The sequence below is a fragment of the Dromiciops gliroides genome, chromosome 4 (assembly GCF_019393635.1).
Source record: "Dromiciops gliroides isolate mDroGli1 chromosome 4, mDroGli1.pri, whole genome shotgun sequence".
Taxonomy (NCBI): Eukaryota; Metazoa; Chordata; class Mammalia; order Microbiotheria; family Microbiotheriidae; genus Dromiciops; species Dromiciops gliroides.
The window spans coordinates 177,553,698-177,575,550 of record NC_057864.1 but is presented as its reverse complement, the minus strand read 5'-3'; the positions used below and the strand labels follow the sequence as shown (position 1 = coordinate 177,575,550).

The window sequence follows — 21,853 nt, the reverse complement described above, 5'->3', positions numbered from 1 at the left end:
GTAAAGAAAAACACGTGGATAAAGAATTAGATCTTCCTGCTCTCCCTAATCTGCCTCCCCTGCCGCCAAGCCGAAGTCTCCCCAAAAGGCCAACGCTTCTGCGGCTTCTCCCCGAAGCCTCCTGAGAAACCAGAAACAGGGCTGTCCACACACAGATCTCCAAGCTAATTGGCTGGTAGCTCTGATTAACAGGTCCCACAGGTGGTTCTATAGATGTAACTTCTGGACGCTGAAGTCACATGGTTTCTAAATCACATGCTTTCTCCTCATGGTGGAGCTTCCCTGCAATATCTTTCCCAGCAGGGGGTGTCATTCCAGTTCTCACAGTAGGAAGAGCAGAGACTGGAAGTCAGGTCTTCCTTGTGGCCTGGGCCTTGCTACTCACAAACTATAATCTTGCAAATCAGCTGACTTCTTTGTGCCTTACTTTTGTAAAGTTGCTATCTAGCTATACTGTCTAAAAATCTAATGAGTGACGGTCGCCAATAAATTAGAAGCTTTAGCAAGGGTTTAGACTTTTAAGTATTTATTAAAGAGCATTAGGATCTAATGATCAGAGAGGTAAAAAATCTAACTATTTTTTTCTTTTATTTCTTTTTTTTTTTGGGTGAGGCAATTGGGATTAAGTGACTTGCCCAGGGTCACACAGCTAGTAAGTGTCAAGTATCTGAGGCTGGGTTTGAACTCAGGTCCTCCTGAATCCAGGGCTGGTGCTCTATCCACTGCATCACCCAGCTGCCCCAAAATCTAACTATTTTTAAGAGACCCCATCACCTGATCTGCCATAGCGAGGTCAGGAACAAAAAGGACCCACGCTTCCTTCCTCCTCCCAGTAGCCTCCTGTCTAAACCAGAAACATCAAATGTCACTTTTTGATGCCAAGGGACTGACCTTCCAAGCCACATGGCTTGCCCTCAGACGCCTTCTCCTCATGGCAGAGCTTTTCCTACAGTAACTCTCCAGCAGGTGGCATCACTCCAATTGTCATACTTTCCTCATTTATGAGATAGGTATTAAAGAATTTTCTGGTAATCAGGACCTTGTTACAAAGTATGAAGCACTGAACATGTACAAGGAAACTGTTGTTGACATTGCATTATTATTGATTCTCGGGTTTGAGCTCTACCTTAACTGTTTTAGAGCTTTTCTTTCCCAAAGACTCAAGTTTTTCCTTCTCATTCACCTTCAGTGGATGACCTGAGCTCTTACTTTACTGAGGATTGAGGCTGTCTGTAGTGCTGTTTCTATAGCTGAGTTTTCATCCTTCCCTCTGGTCTCAGAAGAAATGTCTCTCCTCTAAGGCTGACTATTCCACTTAAGCTTTTATTCTACTCCATCCCTTCCTGCTTCTTGAAGACCATGTTTTCTTACTTGTTCCCTCTCTCCATAACATCTTTCATCTGTTTTTTTCTCCACTCTTCCTGTGCTTGACTATGCTTTCAAACATACCCAAATTTCTCCTACTTTAGAAAGCAAAACCAAAAAATACTCACATCTTGGCTCTTGCTGTTTCTCTCTATTGCTGGGTTTTACTTCTACTGTTTTCTTTTCTTAAAAAAATTAACTTTTAAAATTAGGAAATAAAGAAGCAACAATAAACATATCCATATGAAAAGAAGTACAGAAAAAGAATTGTATATGAAACCAAGGCTTTCTTATTATATACAACTTGTTTTTAAGTATATTAAATTTAACGTGACAATTTGAATGCTACTTTGCTTGTCTCTTAGTTTCTTTTTGCTGTCTTCTGTGAATTAAAAAAATCTCTAATTGACATTTTTCTTTTTTTGGGAGGGGATAACTACATTGCAACTCCCTTTTTCTTCTGATCACATTCCAGGAAAGAAATTGATTGGGGAGATAATATGAATACAACTGTTCAAATAATGAATATATAGTATAAATTGCAGGTAGAAGGAAGGCACTCTAGCCTCGGGAGTGGCTTCTTGCAGAAATGAAGTTTTAGCTAAGACTTGAAGGAAATCAGGGAAGCAAGGAGGCAGAGCTGAGGAGGGCAGAGGAGGAACAACCAGGGAAAAAGCTAAGAAGTGGGGAGATAAGAAGGCCGAGGATGGGAATGAAGTATTGGAAGTATGGAGATGTAGGAAGGGGCTAAGTTGTGAAGAGCTTTCAAAGCCAAACAGGATTTTATGTTTGATCCTGGAGACAATGGGGAGTCTGTTGAATGGAGAAGTAACGTGATTACACCTGAACTTTACGAAGATCCCTTTGAGAGCAGAGTGGAGGATGAACTGGACAGACTTATTGCAAAACAACCACCAGAAGGCTAATGCTCAGGCTTGAGGTGGTAAGGATATTATATAAGGATAAATAATACCAGGGTATTGGCAATGTTAAAAGAACAGAAGGATATGAATATGAGAGGCTTTATGAGGGTAGAATCAATAGGACAAGGCAACAAATTAAATAATGGGGGATGAAAGAAAGCAATGGCTTGAGGATTTTGCTTCAGTTGTCAGTCTGGGTGACTGGGAGGATGGTGATTCCCTCTCTAATAACAGAGAAATTAGGAAGAGGAACAGGTTTTGTGGGGAAGGTTAATGAGTTCAGTTTTGGATGTGTTGAGTTTAAGATGACTGAGACATCCAGTAAGACAGCGATAAGGCAGTTGGATACGCAGTACCGGTAACAAACACACACTGACTCTGAAGATATGCTTCATTCTATAACTCGGGTACTTTGATCCAAGAGATGGGAAACATGCTTTATCATCAGTCTTGTGGATTCTTGGTCACTGTGTTGATCAGAATTCTTTAATGGTTTTCTTTTATAATATAGTAGTTATTATACAAATTATTCTCCTGGTTCTACTCACTTCACTTCATGTTTTTTTTTTTTTAGTGAGGCAATTGGAGTTAAATGACTTGCTCAGGGTCACACAGCTAGTAAGTATTTAGTGTCTGAGGTCAGATTTGAACTCAGGTCCTCCTGACTCCAGATCTGGTGCTCTATCCACTGTGCCACCTAGCTGCCCCACTTCATTGTGTTTTACTTAACACAGGTTATCCTCAGCTTCTCGAAAACTGTCCCTTTTGTCATTTTTTTTATGTTGCAGTACTATTCCATTATACTTATGTCATAATTAGTTCAGCCATTATGAATTTGATTGCCACCACTTTATTTCTAGTTCTTTGCCACAGCAAAAGCAGTTCTGTAAATATTTTTGTTTATGTGGGGGTTTTTTCCCTTTTGGGGGGGGGGCTCTTTGGTGACTTGAATGGTTTAGTGACTTTTTGACTGTAGCTCTAAATTGTTTTTGAGAATAATTGGTCCACCAACAACAGTGTATCAGTGATTTCTCCTCTCAAAAACCTTCCAATAACTCTTCTTTTCCATATTTTCTTATTTTTGTTAACTTGTTATGTACAACCTCCAAGTTATTTTAATTTACTTATATTAGTAATTTGGAGAATCTTTTCATGTGGTTGTTGATAACTTGGATTTCTTTTGAGAACTATTTATTTCTGCAACTATTGTCTCTTATTCTTATACATACATCAATTCCTTATATATCTTGGACATCAGACCTTTATCAGAAAAATTTGTTGTAGAATTTTTTTTTAAACTAATTAAGTTTCTCTTCTAATTCTTTTGGTTTGTTTCGCAAAATCTTTTATTTTACGCAGTCAAAATAGTCCATTTTACATTTAATGATGAAGGAATGAATAGAAAACATTTTTTCAGTGCATACATATTTTCTGTCATGGAAAATACAAATACAGAATGAAGACATTCATTCTCTGCAAGGATCTTATCCTCTTGGGGAAACAGTATGGTGGCCAGAGAGAGGTGATTTGATTTGATAATTATTTGATTAGGTTTAAAAATCTAAATGTGGGTTCTAATCTGTCCCCTCCAGTTTTGGGGGGAAACTGGCTAAAATCACTGATAAATTCACCAAGAGTTTAGGCTTTTAAGGGTTTATTAAAAGATATAAGATAGTGAAGAAAGAGAAAGATTGAGAACAGATTCCTTATAGCATGGAAATCCTAGCCTTCCTAACAGCCCACGTGAAGTCCTGTCACCAAGTTGATGTCTCGAACCAAAAGAGAAAGATCCTGTCTGCTAGCCTCAGCTTCCTATTTCCTGTCCTCCCAGAAATGGGAGGTTCTTCAAGTTGATTAGCTGAGAGCGGTCTCCTGTTGATGTCAAAGTCCATAGCCTCTGAGAACACACTCTCCTCAGTGTTGGCTAAATTTAAACTAGGTGGCTAACAGGGCAGGCCAGGTGTGGCTAAAATCTAATCACCTTTAAGTGGGTACTTAGTAGTTCCTCATTCATACCCAATTCAAACACTACTAAGTCAATCAAGTCGGACCCCTGGGTGTCTGCCAAATTCCATTATTTTACCACATTAGTTGGTGCCGTAGTGCACAGAGTTCTGGGCCTAGAGTTAGGAAATCTCATCTTCCTGAGTTCAGATCTGGCCTCAGGCACTTATTAGCTGGGCAAGTCACTTAACTCTGTTTACCTGTTTCCTCATCCGTAAAGTAAGCTGGAGAAGGAAATGGCAAACCATTCCAGTATCTTTGCCAAGAGAACCCCAAATGGAGTTAAGAAGAGTTGGACATGACTGAAAGGATTGAACAACAGCAACAAAATTGTTTGAATATGATTTCTCTATAAACCTGGGAGAGAGAAGTTGTGTTGTACAGCAAAGCAGCTGCTTTGTGAGGGAAGACAGCTGGGGAGTTAAGCATGGCTGGACCTGCCTAGCTACAATGGGACATAAGAGCCTCTCACCAGTTGTGACAATGGGGGTTCTAGTGCTGATAGGCTTAAGCCCTCCAGGACATTGTTTCCCTCACTTATAGTTGTGAAGGGTATCGCCTTCTTTTCCCATTTGTTTATGGTTTTTACATTATTCATCCATTTGGAGCTTATTATTGTGTATGGTGTTAGATGTTATTCTAAACCTGCTTTCTGCCAGACTAGTTTTCAATTTTCACAGCAGTTTTTGTCAAATAGGATTCTTTACCCCTTTCTTCTTAAATCATAAAAGTATTTTATTATTTTCTAGTTATGTGTAGACATAGTTTTCAATATTTGTTTTTATAAGATTTCTCGTTCCAAATTTTTCTCCCTCGCTTACCCCTCCCCAAGACAGCAAACAATCTGATAGAGGTTATATATGCCCCTTTCTTCTTAATTTAATGATTTATTCCTGTTTCTTTAATTTCTTCACTACTTATTCCTTCCTTGACATTCTATAATTTGAATTGTTCCCTTGTTACTCAACTGGAACTGCTATTAACCAAGTAATCTCTTAGCTAAATCCAGCAGTTCCTTTCTTGGTTATCTTCTCTAACTTTTTGTTTAATACAATTGATCTCCAGCCCTCTTGGAAACTAGTTCTTCTTTTGAAAACTCTGGTGCGCTGAACTTTTTATGATTCCTCTTCCTTTTCTCTATGATAACTCCTTTTTTTGGGTTTCTTACTTTCTCCCTCTTTCCCAAGCTACTTATATGCCTTCCCAAAAAGATCAGTACTTGGTCCTCTTTTTCTTTATCAGCCACCTGGTACCGATTTAATCTTATATCTTTAACTTTCACTTCTATGATCATGATTCCTCATGTTGTAATAGAGGCTCATATTCTTAATGGCCTGGAAAATATTTCCATTGGATATCAACATATCCCTAAACAGTCCTTAGTATCTTCTCTTGCCTCCAGGTTACTCTTTTTTTATGTCCTGGCTTTTGTTAATGATACCAGTATTCCTCCCTTCCCATAAAGTTACTGTAGGAAAGCTCCGCCATGAGGAGAAGGCATCTGAGGGCAAGCCATGCAGCTTTCCTTGGCGTCAAGAAATGACGTTTGCTTGTGGGTACTGTCAATCAAAGCTACCAGTCAGTTAGCTTGGAGCTGTGTGTGCGAGTAGATGGGATGTTCCCAGTTTTACAGGAGGCTCGTGGGATGAAGGAGGTGTGGTTCTCTCTTTTTCCAGGACTCTTGTGGAGATCAGGGCAGGAGAATTTTAGCTCCCCAAGATAGATAGCTGAATCTAGGCCTCTTTCTCTCTCTCTCTTCACCAGATTCTTATTCTCCTTAACAAATGCTTAAAAGTCTAACTCTTGCTAAAGCTTATTTATTGGCGACCGCTCATTAGATATTTTAGACAGACTAGCTAGAATTTTATCCCTTTACAATTTGAAACTTTAGAATCATAGAATATCAGAACTGGTAGAGACCTTAGAAGTCAACTGTTTCAACCTAGAGTGGACATGTATGCTTGCCCAGGATCTCCTTGTTTCTAGGGGACAATCAGGATCTGGATCTATAGCATGGTTTCTATTAAACCACATTCATTCTCCCCCTCCTTTGTGTCTGCTATCCTTATCCAGTCAGTTAATAAATTTTCTAATTCTTTCTTTGCTGGGTCCCTTGAATAAATCCTTTCTTTTCTTTTCATGTTTGTAATGTTTATAAAGCTATAGGCTTTCATAACCTTATGACTAGCTGTGTCAGCTTCTGTATTGATTTCCTTAAAGTTATTCTTTCCTCATTCTTTTATCCTATTTACTCTTGTCAGATGAATCTTCCTGAAAAAACCACAAAACAGACCCTTTTAAACTTAGTCCAATCTTTTCCCTATCCCTCACATTGGTCATATTTACATTCCTATCTGCTTTTGCTCATGCTATTCTACCAACCTGTAATGCCCTTTCCCCTTTTTTCCATCTATCTAAATCCTACTAACCTTCCACAAGTCTTGCTCAAATGCTACCTCAATTCAGCTTGATGAATAGTTATGAATAGAGCAACTCCTATCTACAAGTTACTGTGCAAGGTACCTTAGAATGAATAAGAAATGGCCCACCCTCAGGTGGTTTTCCAGTCTGGTAGGTAACACATCATGATGTAGGAAAGGGCCAACTTTGAAATCAGGAAAACCTACTTCTGACCCATACTAACTGTTGTAGCATGTGTAAGTATCTAAACTCTCAGTGGTCCATGCAATTTTCTAAAGTTATATGTTAGTTTTGTATCAGTGGAGGAAGGTTTCACACTAAGAGTTCTTTATGCCGATGAAATTAGAGGTCTAGTCAAAGGAAAAAAACGGTAGAGTAAGACAGACACACAACTAACAAGAGGCCGAATAAAAATGTCATAAGGGGACAGAGTATTAAAGGAGTTCAGAGGAAGGACAAGATCACAAGTCAGGGAGAAGAGAAAAGACAGTGTTTTGGACATGTTGTTAGAACTATCTCTATCATGTCCATTTTGGAATGTCCAGTGAGGAATTTGATGATGCAGGACTGAAGTTTAGGGGAGACACTGGGGCTGGATTTATAGGTCTGTGTTAGTGATGATAATTAAATCCGTGGTAGCTGAAGATGTCACCAGGGTAGAGACTATAGAGAGAGAAAGAAGAAGAGAACCTCCAACAGAACCTTAGGGAACACCCATAGTAGGAAGTGTGGTATGGATGACAAACTAGCAAAGGAGAAACAGGAGAGATCATTGGAGTCAAATGCAGCAGAGATGTCAAGAAAGACGAAAACTAATAAAAGACCATAGGACACCCATCACTAACTTTGTAGAGAGCTATTTAAGTTGAGTGGTGAGATATGAAGCCAGATTGAAAAAGACTGGGTGAGAGAAGAGGACATGGAGGCTGTGATCATGGATAACTTTATCTTGGAGTTTGACTGAGAAAGGGAGGGGAGATAGAGTAGGATGACTTGAGGATGGTGGGAGAAACTTAGGCATGTTTGAAGGCAGCAGGGAAGGAAGTAGTAGTGAGAGCTTCCTCATTGGGGAGTGAGGGAATGAGTGAGAAGACAGTTTGTTAGAGAAAGTAGGAAGGGATAGTATCAAGGACACAGGCATAGATGTCAAGGAATTTTTAAATTAAAAGGAGGGGAAAGAGGGATATTGTCAAATGTTCTCAATTAACTCAATAAAGTAAAAGGTGAGGCTCTCAGCTGAGATGCTAGGAGAAGGGATAGAGGAGAGATTTGGAGTAGCTTCTGCAGATATGAGATAGGGAATCAATCAGTGAAGAATAAAAGGGTTGCTTTGCTACCAAGGCCCAGTTGAGAATAAATAACATGAAATCTTGCCCTGTGACATCTTCTAGATACATCATGTAGTGGGTAGAAGAGGGTAGTGGGAATGATTAAGGGCTCCAGTTTGGCAAGGGATAAGTAGTGACTAGACAAGAGGGTGAGAAGATTTGAGAGCAGAGTATGGTTTGAATTGCTTCACTCTAAATTCAAGAGTAGGAGGAAGGAAAGAAATTAGATCAGGAGTTGAACCAAATGGTTCAACATCAGAAACGGATGTGGTTTTATCTATGTGAATAACATTAAAGAAAATATATTACCATATGCTTTACTGCTACACCCTAGGGATCATGGCTCCTTTCCGTATGACTTGCCGCTGAAACCTCTTATATGTGTTGTCTCTTCCACTAAAATCTGAGCTCCTTAAGACCAGGAATTGGCTTGTTTTTCTATTTGTATCCAAAGGGCTTTGTACTTAGTGAACATTTAAAAATCATTTTCATTTATTCATCTAAGAAAGGATTCCTGCCTTCAAGGAAATCACATTCTTAGTAAGGAGACAAGAATTAAATATTTCAACACTCTGAATGCTAAAATGTTCAGTAAAGCTTTAGCTGACATAAAAATGCTGACAGTGGAAAGATATAAATATTAGAATTGTTGGGGGAAACCTTCATTTAGTAGACAACCAACTTCTTTCTTTTTTTTGGTGAGGCAATTGGGGTTAAGTGACTTGCCCAGGGTCACACAGCTAGTAAGTGTCAAGTGTTTGAGGTTGGATTTGAACTCAGGTCCTCCTGAATCCAGGGCCAGTGCTCTATTCACTGTGCCACCTAGCTGTCCCTGGCAATTAGTTTCTTAACTACACATACCACACCTTCAAGGCTCTTCAAAATAGAATCTAAACATTTGCCATACAGTATTACCTTTGTGACTAGCAAATTCCCACTACCTGTTACTCTATAAGGGGGGGGGGTGTCTCCCAATTGCCAAAAAAAGAGAGAATTGCCTACTTGAGACTTAATGTAAATGCTTTTGATTTAATTGGTACCTGATTGGTTTTGTTGTTATTTAATATGCAAAAGTAGCCTTTTTCTTTCTTTCTTTCTTTCTTTTTTTTTTTTTTAGTGAGGCAGTTGGGGTTAAGTGACTTGCCCAGGGTCACACAGCTAGTAAGTGTTAAGTGTCTGAGGCTGGATTTGAACTCAGGTACTCCTGACTCCAAGGCCAGTACTCTATCCACTGTGCCATCTAGCTTCCCCCTTTTTCTTTCTTATAATTAATGAATATGTTAAAATATGTGGTAATCTTTTCCATTTTCTGAACATCTTGATTATCAAAACAAATTTGTTTGTGATCTTACCTGTTGGCAGTTTATTTGAGCTTTGTAGAACTAATAAGTTTAATGGTACTTACCTTCTAAGACTATAAATTAGTGTTCAGATATGTTTGAATAGCTCCCAGTTTCTCAAAGTTTTTGTGAATAGATTTTGAAAATTCTTATTGTGCTATTCTGGATGATCTGATTCTGATATTTGCTTTCTTTTTTTCCTTCATAGTTCTAGTTCTGGTGTGGTAAATATCTACAACCAAGATACTTGTCTCCGAGAAACGAACCCGAAGCCAATAAAAGCCATAATGAATTTGGTTACTGGCGCTACTTCTATGGCCTTCAATCCTACCACAGAAATTCTAGCTATAGCTTCCAGCGAAGCCAACGAAGCTGCTAGATTGGTAACTTTTAAAACTGTTTCTTTTTGGTGTTGCTCTTAATCCAAGTCGAGAATTTGGAAAGGAAATTGGAAAAGAAAAGACTGGTCTAAAAAAAGAAATATGAAGGCATACTTGCCTTTTCTTGGCTATCTCTTGACATACACAGTGTGTGAAGCTGTACCCTCTGCACCTGGCTGTAGGCCCGGCACATAACAGATGCTTAATAAACGTTTGTTGAGTAACTGAAAAAAGGTCCTAGTCTGGAGACTTCCCACATTGGACATAACCTTAGTACTTAGTAACATCAGATGTTAGGGTCATACTTTGGGCAAAGCTGCATCTCTACCCTCAGTTTAGGTGAATATTTAAATGATTTTTTTCTTGCTTTTACAAAAATTAATATTTATGTTGCCATTCTCTATCTTGAAATTCTTTGAGAATCTCCCCCCGCCCCCCAAGTGTGTAAGGGAAATAGAAAGCTCACACTTCCTTCCTCTGCAGTTTCCTTCTTGAATTCCTTATCTACATCTTTGAGATCTGTGGTCTTTGTAAGGTGAAGGGAAATTCTTATATTGCTAACTTTAGAAATTTAAATACATTATGGAACAATAATAAATTTTTATATTGTGTCCTTTTTCTAACAATCAGTGCTACAGTCAAATAGATGGGGAAGGGTCAAACTCAGTACTGCCTTTAAAGGAAATCTGTTTCACAAATTTGTGTTATTCTTTAGCATTTAGTTGATCTCTCATTATTTTAGTGGTAGCAAATTTTTTCAGGAAACTTTAGGATCTAATGTCCACAGAATATGTTCTGAAAGATAGGTAGTAGTTCTGCCTCGTTTTCCTTAGCGGTCATGAAAGTGTACTGGTTTCTGGTTGTGGAAAAATGGTATGTGACATTTATTTTAAAAAATAGTCATTTAAGTTCATGTCTAATGAAAAGAAACCAAGAGTGGCAGTGTCCTGATGTATCAGTGAAAGAATATTAAAAGAAGTCAGTCATTGAGCTCCATTATGTAAAATCACTTTAAAATTATGTAAACTCTTCTGTTATCTTACTACAAAGTAATGTATATAAATCCAAGACATTATATCAGTTGGTGACTCAGAAGTCTCTTTATTGGGGACTTGGTATATTGAACAGAGAAGATGACTGGAAGACTTTTTCATCCATTAAGTTGTGTGCATCCATATATAGAGTGGACTTCAGTTGTGGACATTGACTCTAGGATGCCGAATTATTGGGAAAACAGCAGTGTTGGAGTAAAAAGGAACTTCTTGCATCATAATAATCAGAGCTTTATCAGGATCCATTTAATTAAATCTATAATTTCAGCTTTTGAGTCATATAATGGAGTGAGGCCTGGGGAGGACCATAGATTTCTATCCAAATAGAATAGTTAGCTTCAGAGAAGTTTCATATATATATATATATAACAATTTTTGCAGGGCAATGAGGGTTAAGTGACTTGCCCAGGGTCACACAGCTAGTAAGTGTCAAGAGTCTGAGGCCGGATTTGAACTCAGGTCCTCCTGGGCCAGTGCTTTATCCACTCAGACAAGTTATATTAACACAAGAGGTTGCATTGAAGGACATTGCAAGTGATTATTACTAAAATGGTCAGGAGTTGTTAAAAATGTTTTCAATGGTTAGCATCTTAAAAAATCTACAATGGGAAGCAAAGCTTTAAAAAAAATTAAAATCACATACTAAATGAGCCAATTTGGTACTTACACTTGGTCAGAAGGAACAGGTTTTGTTTGTTTGTTTTGTTTTTGGTGAGGCAGTTGGGGTTAAGTGACTTGCCCAGGGTCACACAGCTAGTGAGTGTTAAGTTTCTGAGACCGAATTTGAACTCAGGTCCTCCTGACTCCAGGGCCGGTGCTCTATCCACTGCGCCACCTAGCTGCCCCCAAGGAACAGGTTTTAACATAAAAAAAATTCACAAACCTCCCAGTCACTCTCCATGACTCCTGGAAATGAAAAACAAAAACAACATCCAAACATAAGTAGATGGCTGTAAGTATGATGTGGCCGAGATTTTTAGCTTCTTAACTTCCTGTCTAGAAGATGGGTCATTTCAGTGACCTGGATCTCACATAGTGCAAGGCTTCAGAGCCCCAGCACTAACACGAATGCTTTCTACTGTGTTTATTGACCTAACAAGGTATAGAATAGACTCCATCCCCTGGCAAAAATTAGCTAAAACTTTCTCTGGGTTTGTCATTCAGCTTTTAACTTTAGGAAAGCCTTCAATCCTTACTCCAACTCTGCTTCTTAAAACATGTTATTTGGAAAGTTGTATAAATTCAAATTGGGATTGATCTTTGTACTTAAAGTGGGAAGTGGAGGGTATGATCAAAAACCTCAGTTCTTCAAGAATTCAGGTCAGGTAGAGAGGTTGAACTGTCCATATTCTGGTTCAAAAGGTTTATAGAAGATAATTTCAGAGTTAATGGTGTGAAAGTTAATGTGCATCATGTATAATTGATATATTATCTGCCTTCTAATGGGTGGGAGGGGAGCTAGATAGAGAAAGAATTTGGAACCCAAAATTTAAAAAATGAATGTTAAAGTATATTAAAAAAGAAAGTTAATGTGCATAACCTATTTGATTGTTAGGTGGCAGATTTGATGGAAGCAAAGCAAATTAATAGACAATTTTAACCCCCATGGTAGATTGTTAAACCTGGTCTAGTTTTTTCCTTTTAACCATTATATGTATATACTTCACTCTTCACCTTCACTCTTCTTGGCTTTTATCTGCTCAGAGAAAGTCCAGCTAATTTTGCTGTTATCAGAAGCAAAATGTAATTAGGGAAGTAAATCTCTTAACTTCCCCCAAATCATATAATACATCCCCAAACAAAATACAAATAATTTTTACATTATCTATCTTCATTAGCACTCATTAGCATAGCTGCTCAGGTAGGTGATTATTTTTATAAAATGTTTTTAACATTCAAGCTAGTTGCTCAAGGAATCTGGAGAGAAAATAGAATTTAAGAACTCCAGCAACAGTCAAATTCGAGGCAGTACCAAGTTCTTTATGGATCCAAACCCGATGAGCACAGATACACTTAGCATTAGCAACATGCCCTGAAGGAAAAACCTGCATAGAGTTAAAATTAAGTGAACATGCCTGATATTCTAATGTGAACATTCCCTATAAATTATTTACATTTTGTGATAGTCAGTAGCTATATACATTAGGTCTAATAAATATCTGGGCAGAGGGTTTAATTAAATAAACTAAATAGTGTCTCGCTTTAAATGAATACATTTTAACTAGCCCGAGGCTGTGAAAATAACCTTGACGTGAAGGTATATAGTCTTATCTATAAATGTGTAGACTGTATTAAATGAAAACTGACACTGTCAAGAGAAAATCACTAAATATAATTTGTGTATTTTTTTGTTCATATTCACTTATCTCTGAGCTAAGTTGTCGATGTGTGTCTCTGATCTGAATTGTGGAGGGAGGGGGAAGGAGGAAGATAATACAGAAGAGGCCATGGCAGAAAATAAGATTTGGCTGCTGGGGATAACAGGATTTGTTATTTAACCGTGCCCCATCTTCAGATATGCTATGACCCTTCTTTGGTAATAGGGGAAAACATAAATATTTGTTTAGTCATTGGACACATCTGGTTCTCATGACTTGTTCTAATCTGGAGGCCAACAAGGGTGCTTCACATATTTGCAAATCAAGTTAGTTGGATGTGAGAAAAACACTCAGTTTGTCTTGAAAGGCTCTGTGTGAATTATGTTGGCATTCTTGTCCTATACAAAACTTATCTCCATCGTATTAGATCTCTGTTTGCAGTTAGCATTCTTGTAGCAAACAGACCTGTTAGGTGAACCCTCATCATCATTGTCATCACATTATCAGAGAATCTGGTACATGATTATTCCCTCAGTAAATTCTTGTTGGATTTGAATTGAGTTTCCTAACTTGAGGCATTGATAGATACTGTTGACGCTCCTCATTGTTCTCTATATTCTGGTATTATAGATTGAGAGCCATAAGCACATTTTTAAGTATATTTAAATTTTTCTCAAAATTTCAAGTTAATACCCAAATCTCGTTTTAATGTAGGAAAATTCCACATTTGGAGTACTACTATATGTAATGTAAGGTTTAATTACAATGAACTTTTTAGCCACTATAGGAAGGCTAAATGCACATTACAATTGAAAAGATTTTTCAATTCTTGCTATCACTAAGATAATTTTATTATCTCCTGCAGGTTCATCTACCTTCCTGTACAGTATTCTTAAACTTTCCTATGAACAGAATTAAGCAGATTTTCCTCACTCAGACATTGGACTTCTCTCCTAGAAGTGGATATTTTGCACTGGGAAACAACAAGGGCAAAGCCTTATTGTATAGGTAGGTATTACTTGCAAAGGCTGAAAGATTCACTCTCAGCAAATCGCATTTGAAAACGGGGTGAAGTATATCATTTAGCACACTTGACCTTTGGTAGGTTGTATTGTATTCAGATTATGACATCTGAATTAGCTGTGTCTTATATTAAGCTTTTTATCAATAGCAGGAAAGTTTAATGTATCAGTTATTTATAAAAGAAAATCAGAATACAAAAAGAAATGGAAGTTGTGGCTTGAGTGCTTGTGAAATGCTTCCCAAGTAGCCTATGATGTCAGGGACCATGGGTGACAGACCCCAAACCATGAGAGGGCCCCTTGTCATTAATTAACTTTCACTCAAAATGTGTACTTCTGATTCAGCAATGCTGACATTGACCTAGTCAGCCATGTTCAAAGCAACCTGAAGGCATGAAGTGACTTTGTAAGTCACTTTGTGATAAGTAAAGGGTTTTCCCAATGAATGTACCCCACTCCCTTGTTCCTTTAACCTCAGTGGGGAGCATTTCATATTTTTAGCATTTGCCTTTGTTTTTTCAGTTATCATGTGTATTTTGTACTGTAGCTTTTTGAGTCCATATCCCTTGGCTTGCTCCATTAGGGCAAGAACTATGTCTTATCTAAACTAAATGACTGATATAAAGCATAGCATGGTGTTCTTTACACAGTGGATATTTAATTAAGTTGACCTGAACATGGAACACTCTGTAAAAATTGGGGTTTATTTAATATATTGAAATTACCTGCACGTAGAAAGCCTAAATGATGGCTAATTTCAAGGGGAATGAAAACTTCTATGCTCAGCCTATTTTATGCTTCCCACATATATTAGCTAGAAACCCAAGAATAAACCAGGTTTAATTGCCTGAAGGTCAGAAGACAGATATTCTTCAGAGAGAACTAAACATCTTTCACCAGAACATCTGTGTTGAACTTAGCCTCCTTTCCTCATTCCTGGACATTAAAGAACAAAATACATACTTCTCTGGCATTTAAATCCCTTCACAATTTGAACTCTGCTTATTATTCCTTTTCATCTGTTCTTTCATTTACTACCCCCCCCCCCCCAAACACACACATGCACACGCACACACGCACACACACACACACACACACACACACACACACACACACACACACACACACTATTTTATCCCCTTCCACTCCAAATGAGCTTGTATCACCGTTTTTATATTTTGTATTCAACTTACATGTGTACATATTTTCCCCCAATGTAAACTACATGAAAGTAGGAGCCCACCCTTCCTCCCTCCCTCCCTCCCTTCTTTCCTCCTTTCCTACCTCCCTCCCTCCTTCCCTCCACAGAGTAAGAACTTAATAAATGCTTATTGATGAATCTTTTCAAATAATTTGCAACTCTGGAAATTAGGAAAAGGAAGACTTTAAGAGGGTTTGGAAGTGTTCCATCCCTATAAGGAGACTATAGAAGTCTGCAATGTGGCTTATTGTTGTAATTGGGAAGGGGCAAAAAGCTAGTCTGGAAAGATCAGTGATCCCATAAATTTGATTCCAAAATGAGATCTTTTAAAAATACCTTGTTGGAAAAGACAAAACAGAGAAAGAAAAAACTGCAGACCAATATTATTAATGAACATTGATGCAGACATTTTAAATAAAGTAATAGCAACAGGCTAAAACAGCATGTTAGTTTATATACTATGATTAGATTGGGTTTATACCAGGAATCAAGGTTGATTCAATATAAGGAAGATTATATATTCAATAAGTCATGTTACTAAAAAGACTTTTTTGGGGGGGAGGACAAAATTGAGCACTCATTTCTGTTAAAAATTAGAAATCATTAGAGTAAATGGACCTTTCCCTAATACAGTAAATAGTATTTATCTAAATTCTAGAGCAAACATTATATGTAATAGAGAAAATTATAGGCCTTGCCATTAAGATAAAAGATAAAGCAGGAAAGATGCCTATTATCACCACTACTGTTTTAACAGAGTGCTAGAAATCCTAGCTAGCTATAGCAATAAGACCAGAAAAAGAAATTGAGGAAATGATCATCATCAAAGAGAAAACAAAATTATCTTTTTTTTTTTTTTAATGAATGATAGAATGGTGTACTGAGGGAATCCTAGAAAGTCAACCAAAATTTTTTATTGAAGTAATAACTTTAGCATTTTTGTACAGTATCAGATAAATCTATTCTATACCAATACTGGGCTTATGAATCAAAGAAAAAAGAAAAAGATTTATACGTACAAAAATATTTATAGCCACTCTTTTTACAGATGATCTAAAGTTAGAAATTTTAAGGGGGCATCCTCCTATTGGTGAACGGCTAAACAAATTGTAATATATTAATATAATGGAATATTATTTTCCCTTATGAAGTGATGAAGGGGACAATTTCAGAGGAAACTGGGAAGATCTTCAAACTGATTAAAAGCAAAATGAGCAAAACTAGGATAACAGTTTATAGAGTGATAATGTAGAGAAAATAACTTTGAAGAATTGTAGAACTCCAGTTAACACAGTGGTAAAGGATGAGGTTGAAATGCCCCTTATTTCTTAAGGTGGTGATTTTAAGATCCAGAAAGAAATAAATTCTTTTTTGGGCATGGCTAATGTGAAAATTTGTTTTGCTGGAGTACCAGCTGTATGTAATGAGAAAATTTTTTCAGTTTTGAACAAATCTTTTTTTGCTTGGTGGAGTATTGGCGGGGGCAGGGGTGGCGGTGCAGATTAATTTTTAAATGCTTTGAATTTATTGAAAAACAACCTTGGAACTCTGACCAGTGCAGTGATCAAGCATGAGTCCAAAACTGTGAAGGATGACAGATATATTTCTGAACATGTTGAGTGTATGAATTGGTCTTTTGTTTTTTGTTTTTTTGGGCAGGGCAATGAGGGCTAAGTGACTTGCCCAGGGTCACACAGCTAGTAAGTGGCAAGTGTTTGAGGTCAGATTTGAACTCAGGTCCTCCTGAATCCAGGGCTGGTGCTTTAACCACTGTGCCACCTAGCTGCCTCACTGTGCCACCTAGCTGCCGGTGAATTACTGGGCTATGTTAGCTATGGATTGATGGATTTATGGGAGGGATTTTAAGAAATTTGCTCAGTGGTAATGGGAAGGAACAGATTAATTCAAAAAGAATACTTGTTACTTGAAAAAGTATCCTGGTTAGAAAGCAGAATGCCATCTCATCAGTGAAGGTTCTTTTTGGATTTGTTGCCTTCTGAGCATTTTCTGTAGCCTCTACCTATATACCTTTACTCAGAATCTATAAGATGAAGTTGATTCTAGTTTATATTTAAGCATTTTGTTTTTTCCATAGTTTCTGTGTCTGTAATAAAATCTCTATAACCTTTCTTTGTGGAAACTGAAACTGCCATTGATTAGAAATGTGGGTTACTAAACATTCTGTCCCAGAGATCTGTTCAGCAGGTGTTTTGGACTCCTACAGCATTATTGCCACCATAGTAAACCTTTTTTCTTTTTCATGTTCATTCCTGTGGGAATCTGGACTAGGTTACAAGTGACTTAAGTCCCCAGAATGTATATGCTGACATTTTTGCTTAAAGTTCTTTGGAAGAAGAATGAATCTTCTCCAAGTGCCATGGAAAGTTTCTGATTTCTGATTGACACATGAATTGTAATACTTTGTGAAATGGTGTTTTATCTTTTTCAGGTTGCACCATTATTCAGATTTCTGAGGAGGGAGGAGGGTTGTTACAGGTAAGAAGCCTTTTTGTTAGCTCCCCTGGGCCTAAGGTTATGTTCATTGCCATTGATAGACAAATGGATTTGAATTCTTTGATTTATGGGTGTGAGCATGTGGGGTGCATTTCATCTACATTTGGGGGAGCTACTTATTTTGAAGGTATAGGAAATAGAGGAGGAAGAAGAGGGTTACCTTTCTTGAGGTAACCTTGAAACAATTCAATGGTTTTCACCTGCAGATTATGAAAGACTGGTGTAGTAGAAAAAAGCAGTGGACATGAGGTCAAACCTGGGTTTGAGTCCATCCTGGGGCATTTGTTAGCTTTACTTTTTCTCTGAACCTCTGTTTTCTTCTTTGTAAAATGGGGTAATAGTGTTTGCACTCTTTGCCTCACAGGCTTGTGAGGAAAAGTTCATCATAAGTTCTATTGCCATGGGAAAGAATCAGCTTGTTATGCTCTTCTCATCAGATTACTTAACAGTATTGTATTCAGTTATTGGCATGATACTTTTAGAGGATGTTATTACTACAACAACAACAACAACAACAACAACAACAACAACAACAGCTTACATTGATATAGCACCTACTGTGCCAGGAATGGTGCTAAGCACTTTGCAATTATTATATCATTTGATCCTCACAACAACCCTGGGAGGTAGGTGCTATTATTATTCCCATTTCTACACATGAGGAAACCGGGGTTCAATGACTTTCCCAGGATCACACAGTTAGTGTCTAGGGCTGAATTTGAACTCCAGTCTTGCTGGGCATTCTTTTCTATGCCATCCAGCTGGAAGACTAGAATTTTTTTTTTTTTATGCTCCCCTCCCGCCCTGTATAAATATTTTATTATTTTCCAGTTACATTTAGAGATAATTTTCAACATTTGTTTTTGTTTTTGTCTTGTTTTTTTTTTTAAGTGAGGCAGTTGGGGTTAAGTGACTTGCCCAGGGTCACACAGCTAGTACGTGTTAAGTGTCTGAGGCCGGATTTGAACTCAGGTACTCCTGACTCCAAGGCTGGTGCTCTATCCACTGCGCCACCTAGCTGCCCCTAACATTTGTTTTTATAAGATTTCTAGTTTCAAATTTTTCTCCATCCTTCCCTTCCCTCCCCAAGACAGCAAATAATCTGATATAGGTTATATATGTACAATCACATTAAGCATATTTCTGCATTAATCATGTAATGAGAGAAGAATCAGAGCAAAAAGGAAAAACCTCAGAAAAGAAAAACGACAACAAAAACAATAGAAATAGTATGGTTCGATCTGTATCCAGATTCAACAGTTCTTTTTTTCTGGATTTGGAGAGCATTTTCCATCATGAGTCCTTTGGAATTGTCTTGGATCATTGCTTTGCTGAGAAGAATCAAGTCTATCACAGTTGATCAACACATAGTGTTGTTGATACTGTGTACAATATTCTCCTGGTTCTGCTCATCTCACTCATCATCAGTTCATGCAAGTCTTTCCAGGTTTCTCTGAAAATGCCTGCTCATCGTTTTTTATAGCACAATAGTATTTCATTGGAAGACTAGAATTGTGGAGTGAGGAGTAGTTGAAGGAACCAGGGGAATTTAGCTCAGAAGACTAGGTGTATTGTCTTCAGATTTTTGAGGAGGGGAGTACACCTCTGTGTAACTCCAGAGTACAGAATGAGGATCGATGGTGGATGGTCAGTAAAAGGCAAGCCTTTCTGGTACTAAAGCTATCCAACAATGTGTCAGGTTCACATTGAGCACCTTGTCACCGAAGGCGTTCACACACAAGCTGGGCTCCCAGCTGTCGGGAGAGGCAGTGTGGGGTAATGAAAAACCCGAGTTTGAGACTAGGCAAGCTACATTATTTCCCTAAGCTTCAGATTCCTCATCTCTGAAATGAGGGCGCTGGATTAGATGATATCTGTGAGCTCTTCTCTGTGTAATCTGTGCAGGTCATTTGTCCTGCATGTTGTCCTGGGTAGAAGGAGCCCTGGATTGAAGACATGGGACTTGGGTTCAAATCCTGGCTTCGTGACTTCTTAGCTGTGTGATCTTGGCGAAGTTCTTCCATTATCTGGCTCTCTTTTTCCTTATCTCTACAAAGGAGGCGAAATCTAAGATCTTTTCCAGTTTGAAATTTTATGAATTTTAAACGATTCTATAGAAAATGTTCATTCTTTATTAGGAATCTGTAGGCAATTGGAGTGGCTAATCTTTAAGGTCCCTTTTAACTTGATTCTATAAATGATGGGATGTGTTACCGAAAGGTGGCCCATGCCATAGATTAGACCATTTAGCATGTTGCTGTGGCAACTTGTCTTTTGATTAGATGAAATCAAAATGTCATTATGAACAATGGAACAATTACAGTTAACAGTAATTGGCACTGGTGTGGAGAGCATTGGGTTCAGAAGAAATAATACAAATAAATGTAAATAGAATAAAAACCTGAGGACATTGGGGTTCTCAACCTTTTTGTGTTGAACAGCTTTAGCTGCCCACAGGTCACTAGTGCCTTGATTTTTCCCCTTTAGAAGTACCAGCCTATTCAGGGAATGGCAATGTATTGGGCCCCACAGCTGACATTTAAAGTGACAAGAGGGAGGAGAGCTCATCATTTGATTCAATTCAGTAAGCATTTGTTAAACATTTAGTCTGGATGATAACAGTCACTTCCGTCAAGAAGCTTATAATCTGCTGGGGGTGATATGACATGCACCAAAGTAGTGTGTGACAGGTGTGGGGGGTGTGGATTCAGAGTAGTCTAGGAAAGTGTGAGGAAAGAGAAAATTTCATCTGGAAGGATCAGGGAAAGGCACCTGAACTGAGATGAAGAAAGAGAAAGATACCAAGGTGACCGTGCATCCCAAGCGTTGCGGGGTGACTGCTCCCCCAGGTCATGACTTGAAGCACCAGCGAGCTGCCCAGGAAGAAAGCACAGCAGTCATTCTACTGAGACAGCTGATGACTGTGGCAGTTTGGAGACTACAGGGCCACTTTAATGCTGGGAGGGCTCAGAGTAAAGGAGTTTTTGGGGGGGAGGATGTGAATTGATGTCCATCCTGCCTATGCTACACTGTCAGCGCATGTTTTGTTTGTTGATTACCAACATAAATTAATTCAGTATCATCTCTTTTTTTTTTTTCCCCCCTCAGGTCCAGTTAAACCACAGAAGAAGCTCTTGCTGATTTTTTTTTTTACTGTTTTCTAAATGTATGTTAATAAATGGAACATAAATTAATAAACCAACTGTGCTTGTTTAAGTTTACAACAGTGTGTTGTCTTTATAATCCCAGTGACTTAGTCTGTAGATAATTGGTTTTCCCCCTACTAATTTTTTTTTTTTAAGTGAGGCAATTGGGGTTAAGTGACTTGCCCAGGGTCACACAGCTAGTAAGTGTTAAGTGTTTGAGGCTGGATTTGAACTCAGGTACTCCTGAATCCAAGGCCAGTGCTTAATCCACTGCATGACCTAGCTGCCCCACTTTTCTCCCTACTAATTCTAATGTATGCATTTTAAATCTCTAAATGTGAGAGAATGGAAACACCTACTCATATTCAGGAGTAATATAAACAAAAGTCTCACCATTGTTAGCCCTGCCTAGTATTTTCCTTCCTTTGTGAATGATTACCTCTCAAGACCCCTGCTCCAACCTCCTTTTTCTCAATAGATGACCTCACCTCTTATTTTACTGAGGAGACTGAGGCCATCTGTCAGGAGCTCCCTCATCTTGCATACACTACACCTAGAAGGTTCTGCCATCCTATCATCATTTATTTCAGTCTTGTAGGGTGAGGTAACCCTCTTCCCTACAAAAACTAACCCTTCCACTTGGGCCCTTCATCATCTTCTCTCCCATTTCCTTAGGAACCTTGCTCCGTGTATCATTTTCTGTTCTCTTTTCATCTTCAATTTCCCCCTCTCTGCTAGCCCTTTTTCTTCTGCTCATAATCATATTCAAGGCTCTCTACATTAAAAATTAAAACCTCTCCTCGGTCTCGGATACTTTCTCCCATTGCTAGCCTCTCTTC

General features: G+C 38.2%; 1 protein-coding gene across 1 annotated transcript in view; it reads left to right on the top strand.

The window, feature by feature from the left end:
• The window catches only part of UTP18 (UTP18 small subunit processome component), a 52,364-nt gene extending 31,275 nt beyond the window's left edge, over positions 1-21,089 (top strand). The window contains exons 11-14 of the mRNA XM_044001389.1: positions 9,590-9,764; positions 13,997-14,139; positions 17,804-17,850; positions 20,977-21,089. Of these exons, the coding sequence (XP_043857324.1) occupies positions 9,590-9,764; positions 13,997-14,139; positions 17,804-17,828 (343 nt within the window). The 3' untranslated portion in view covers positions 17,829-17,850; positions 20,977-21,089. The remainder of the gene's footprint in view (positions 1-9,589; positions 9,765-13,996; positions 14,140-17,803; positions 17,851-20,976) is intronic.
• The last annotated feature ends 764 nt before the right edge of the window (positions 21,090-21,853 follow it).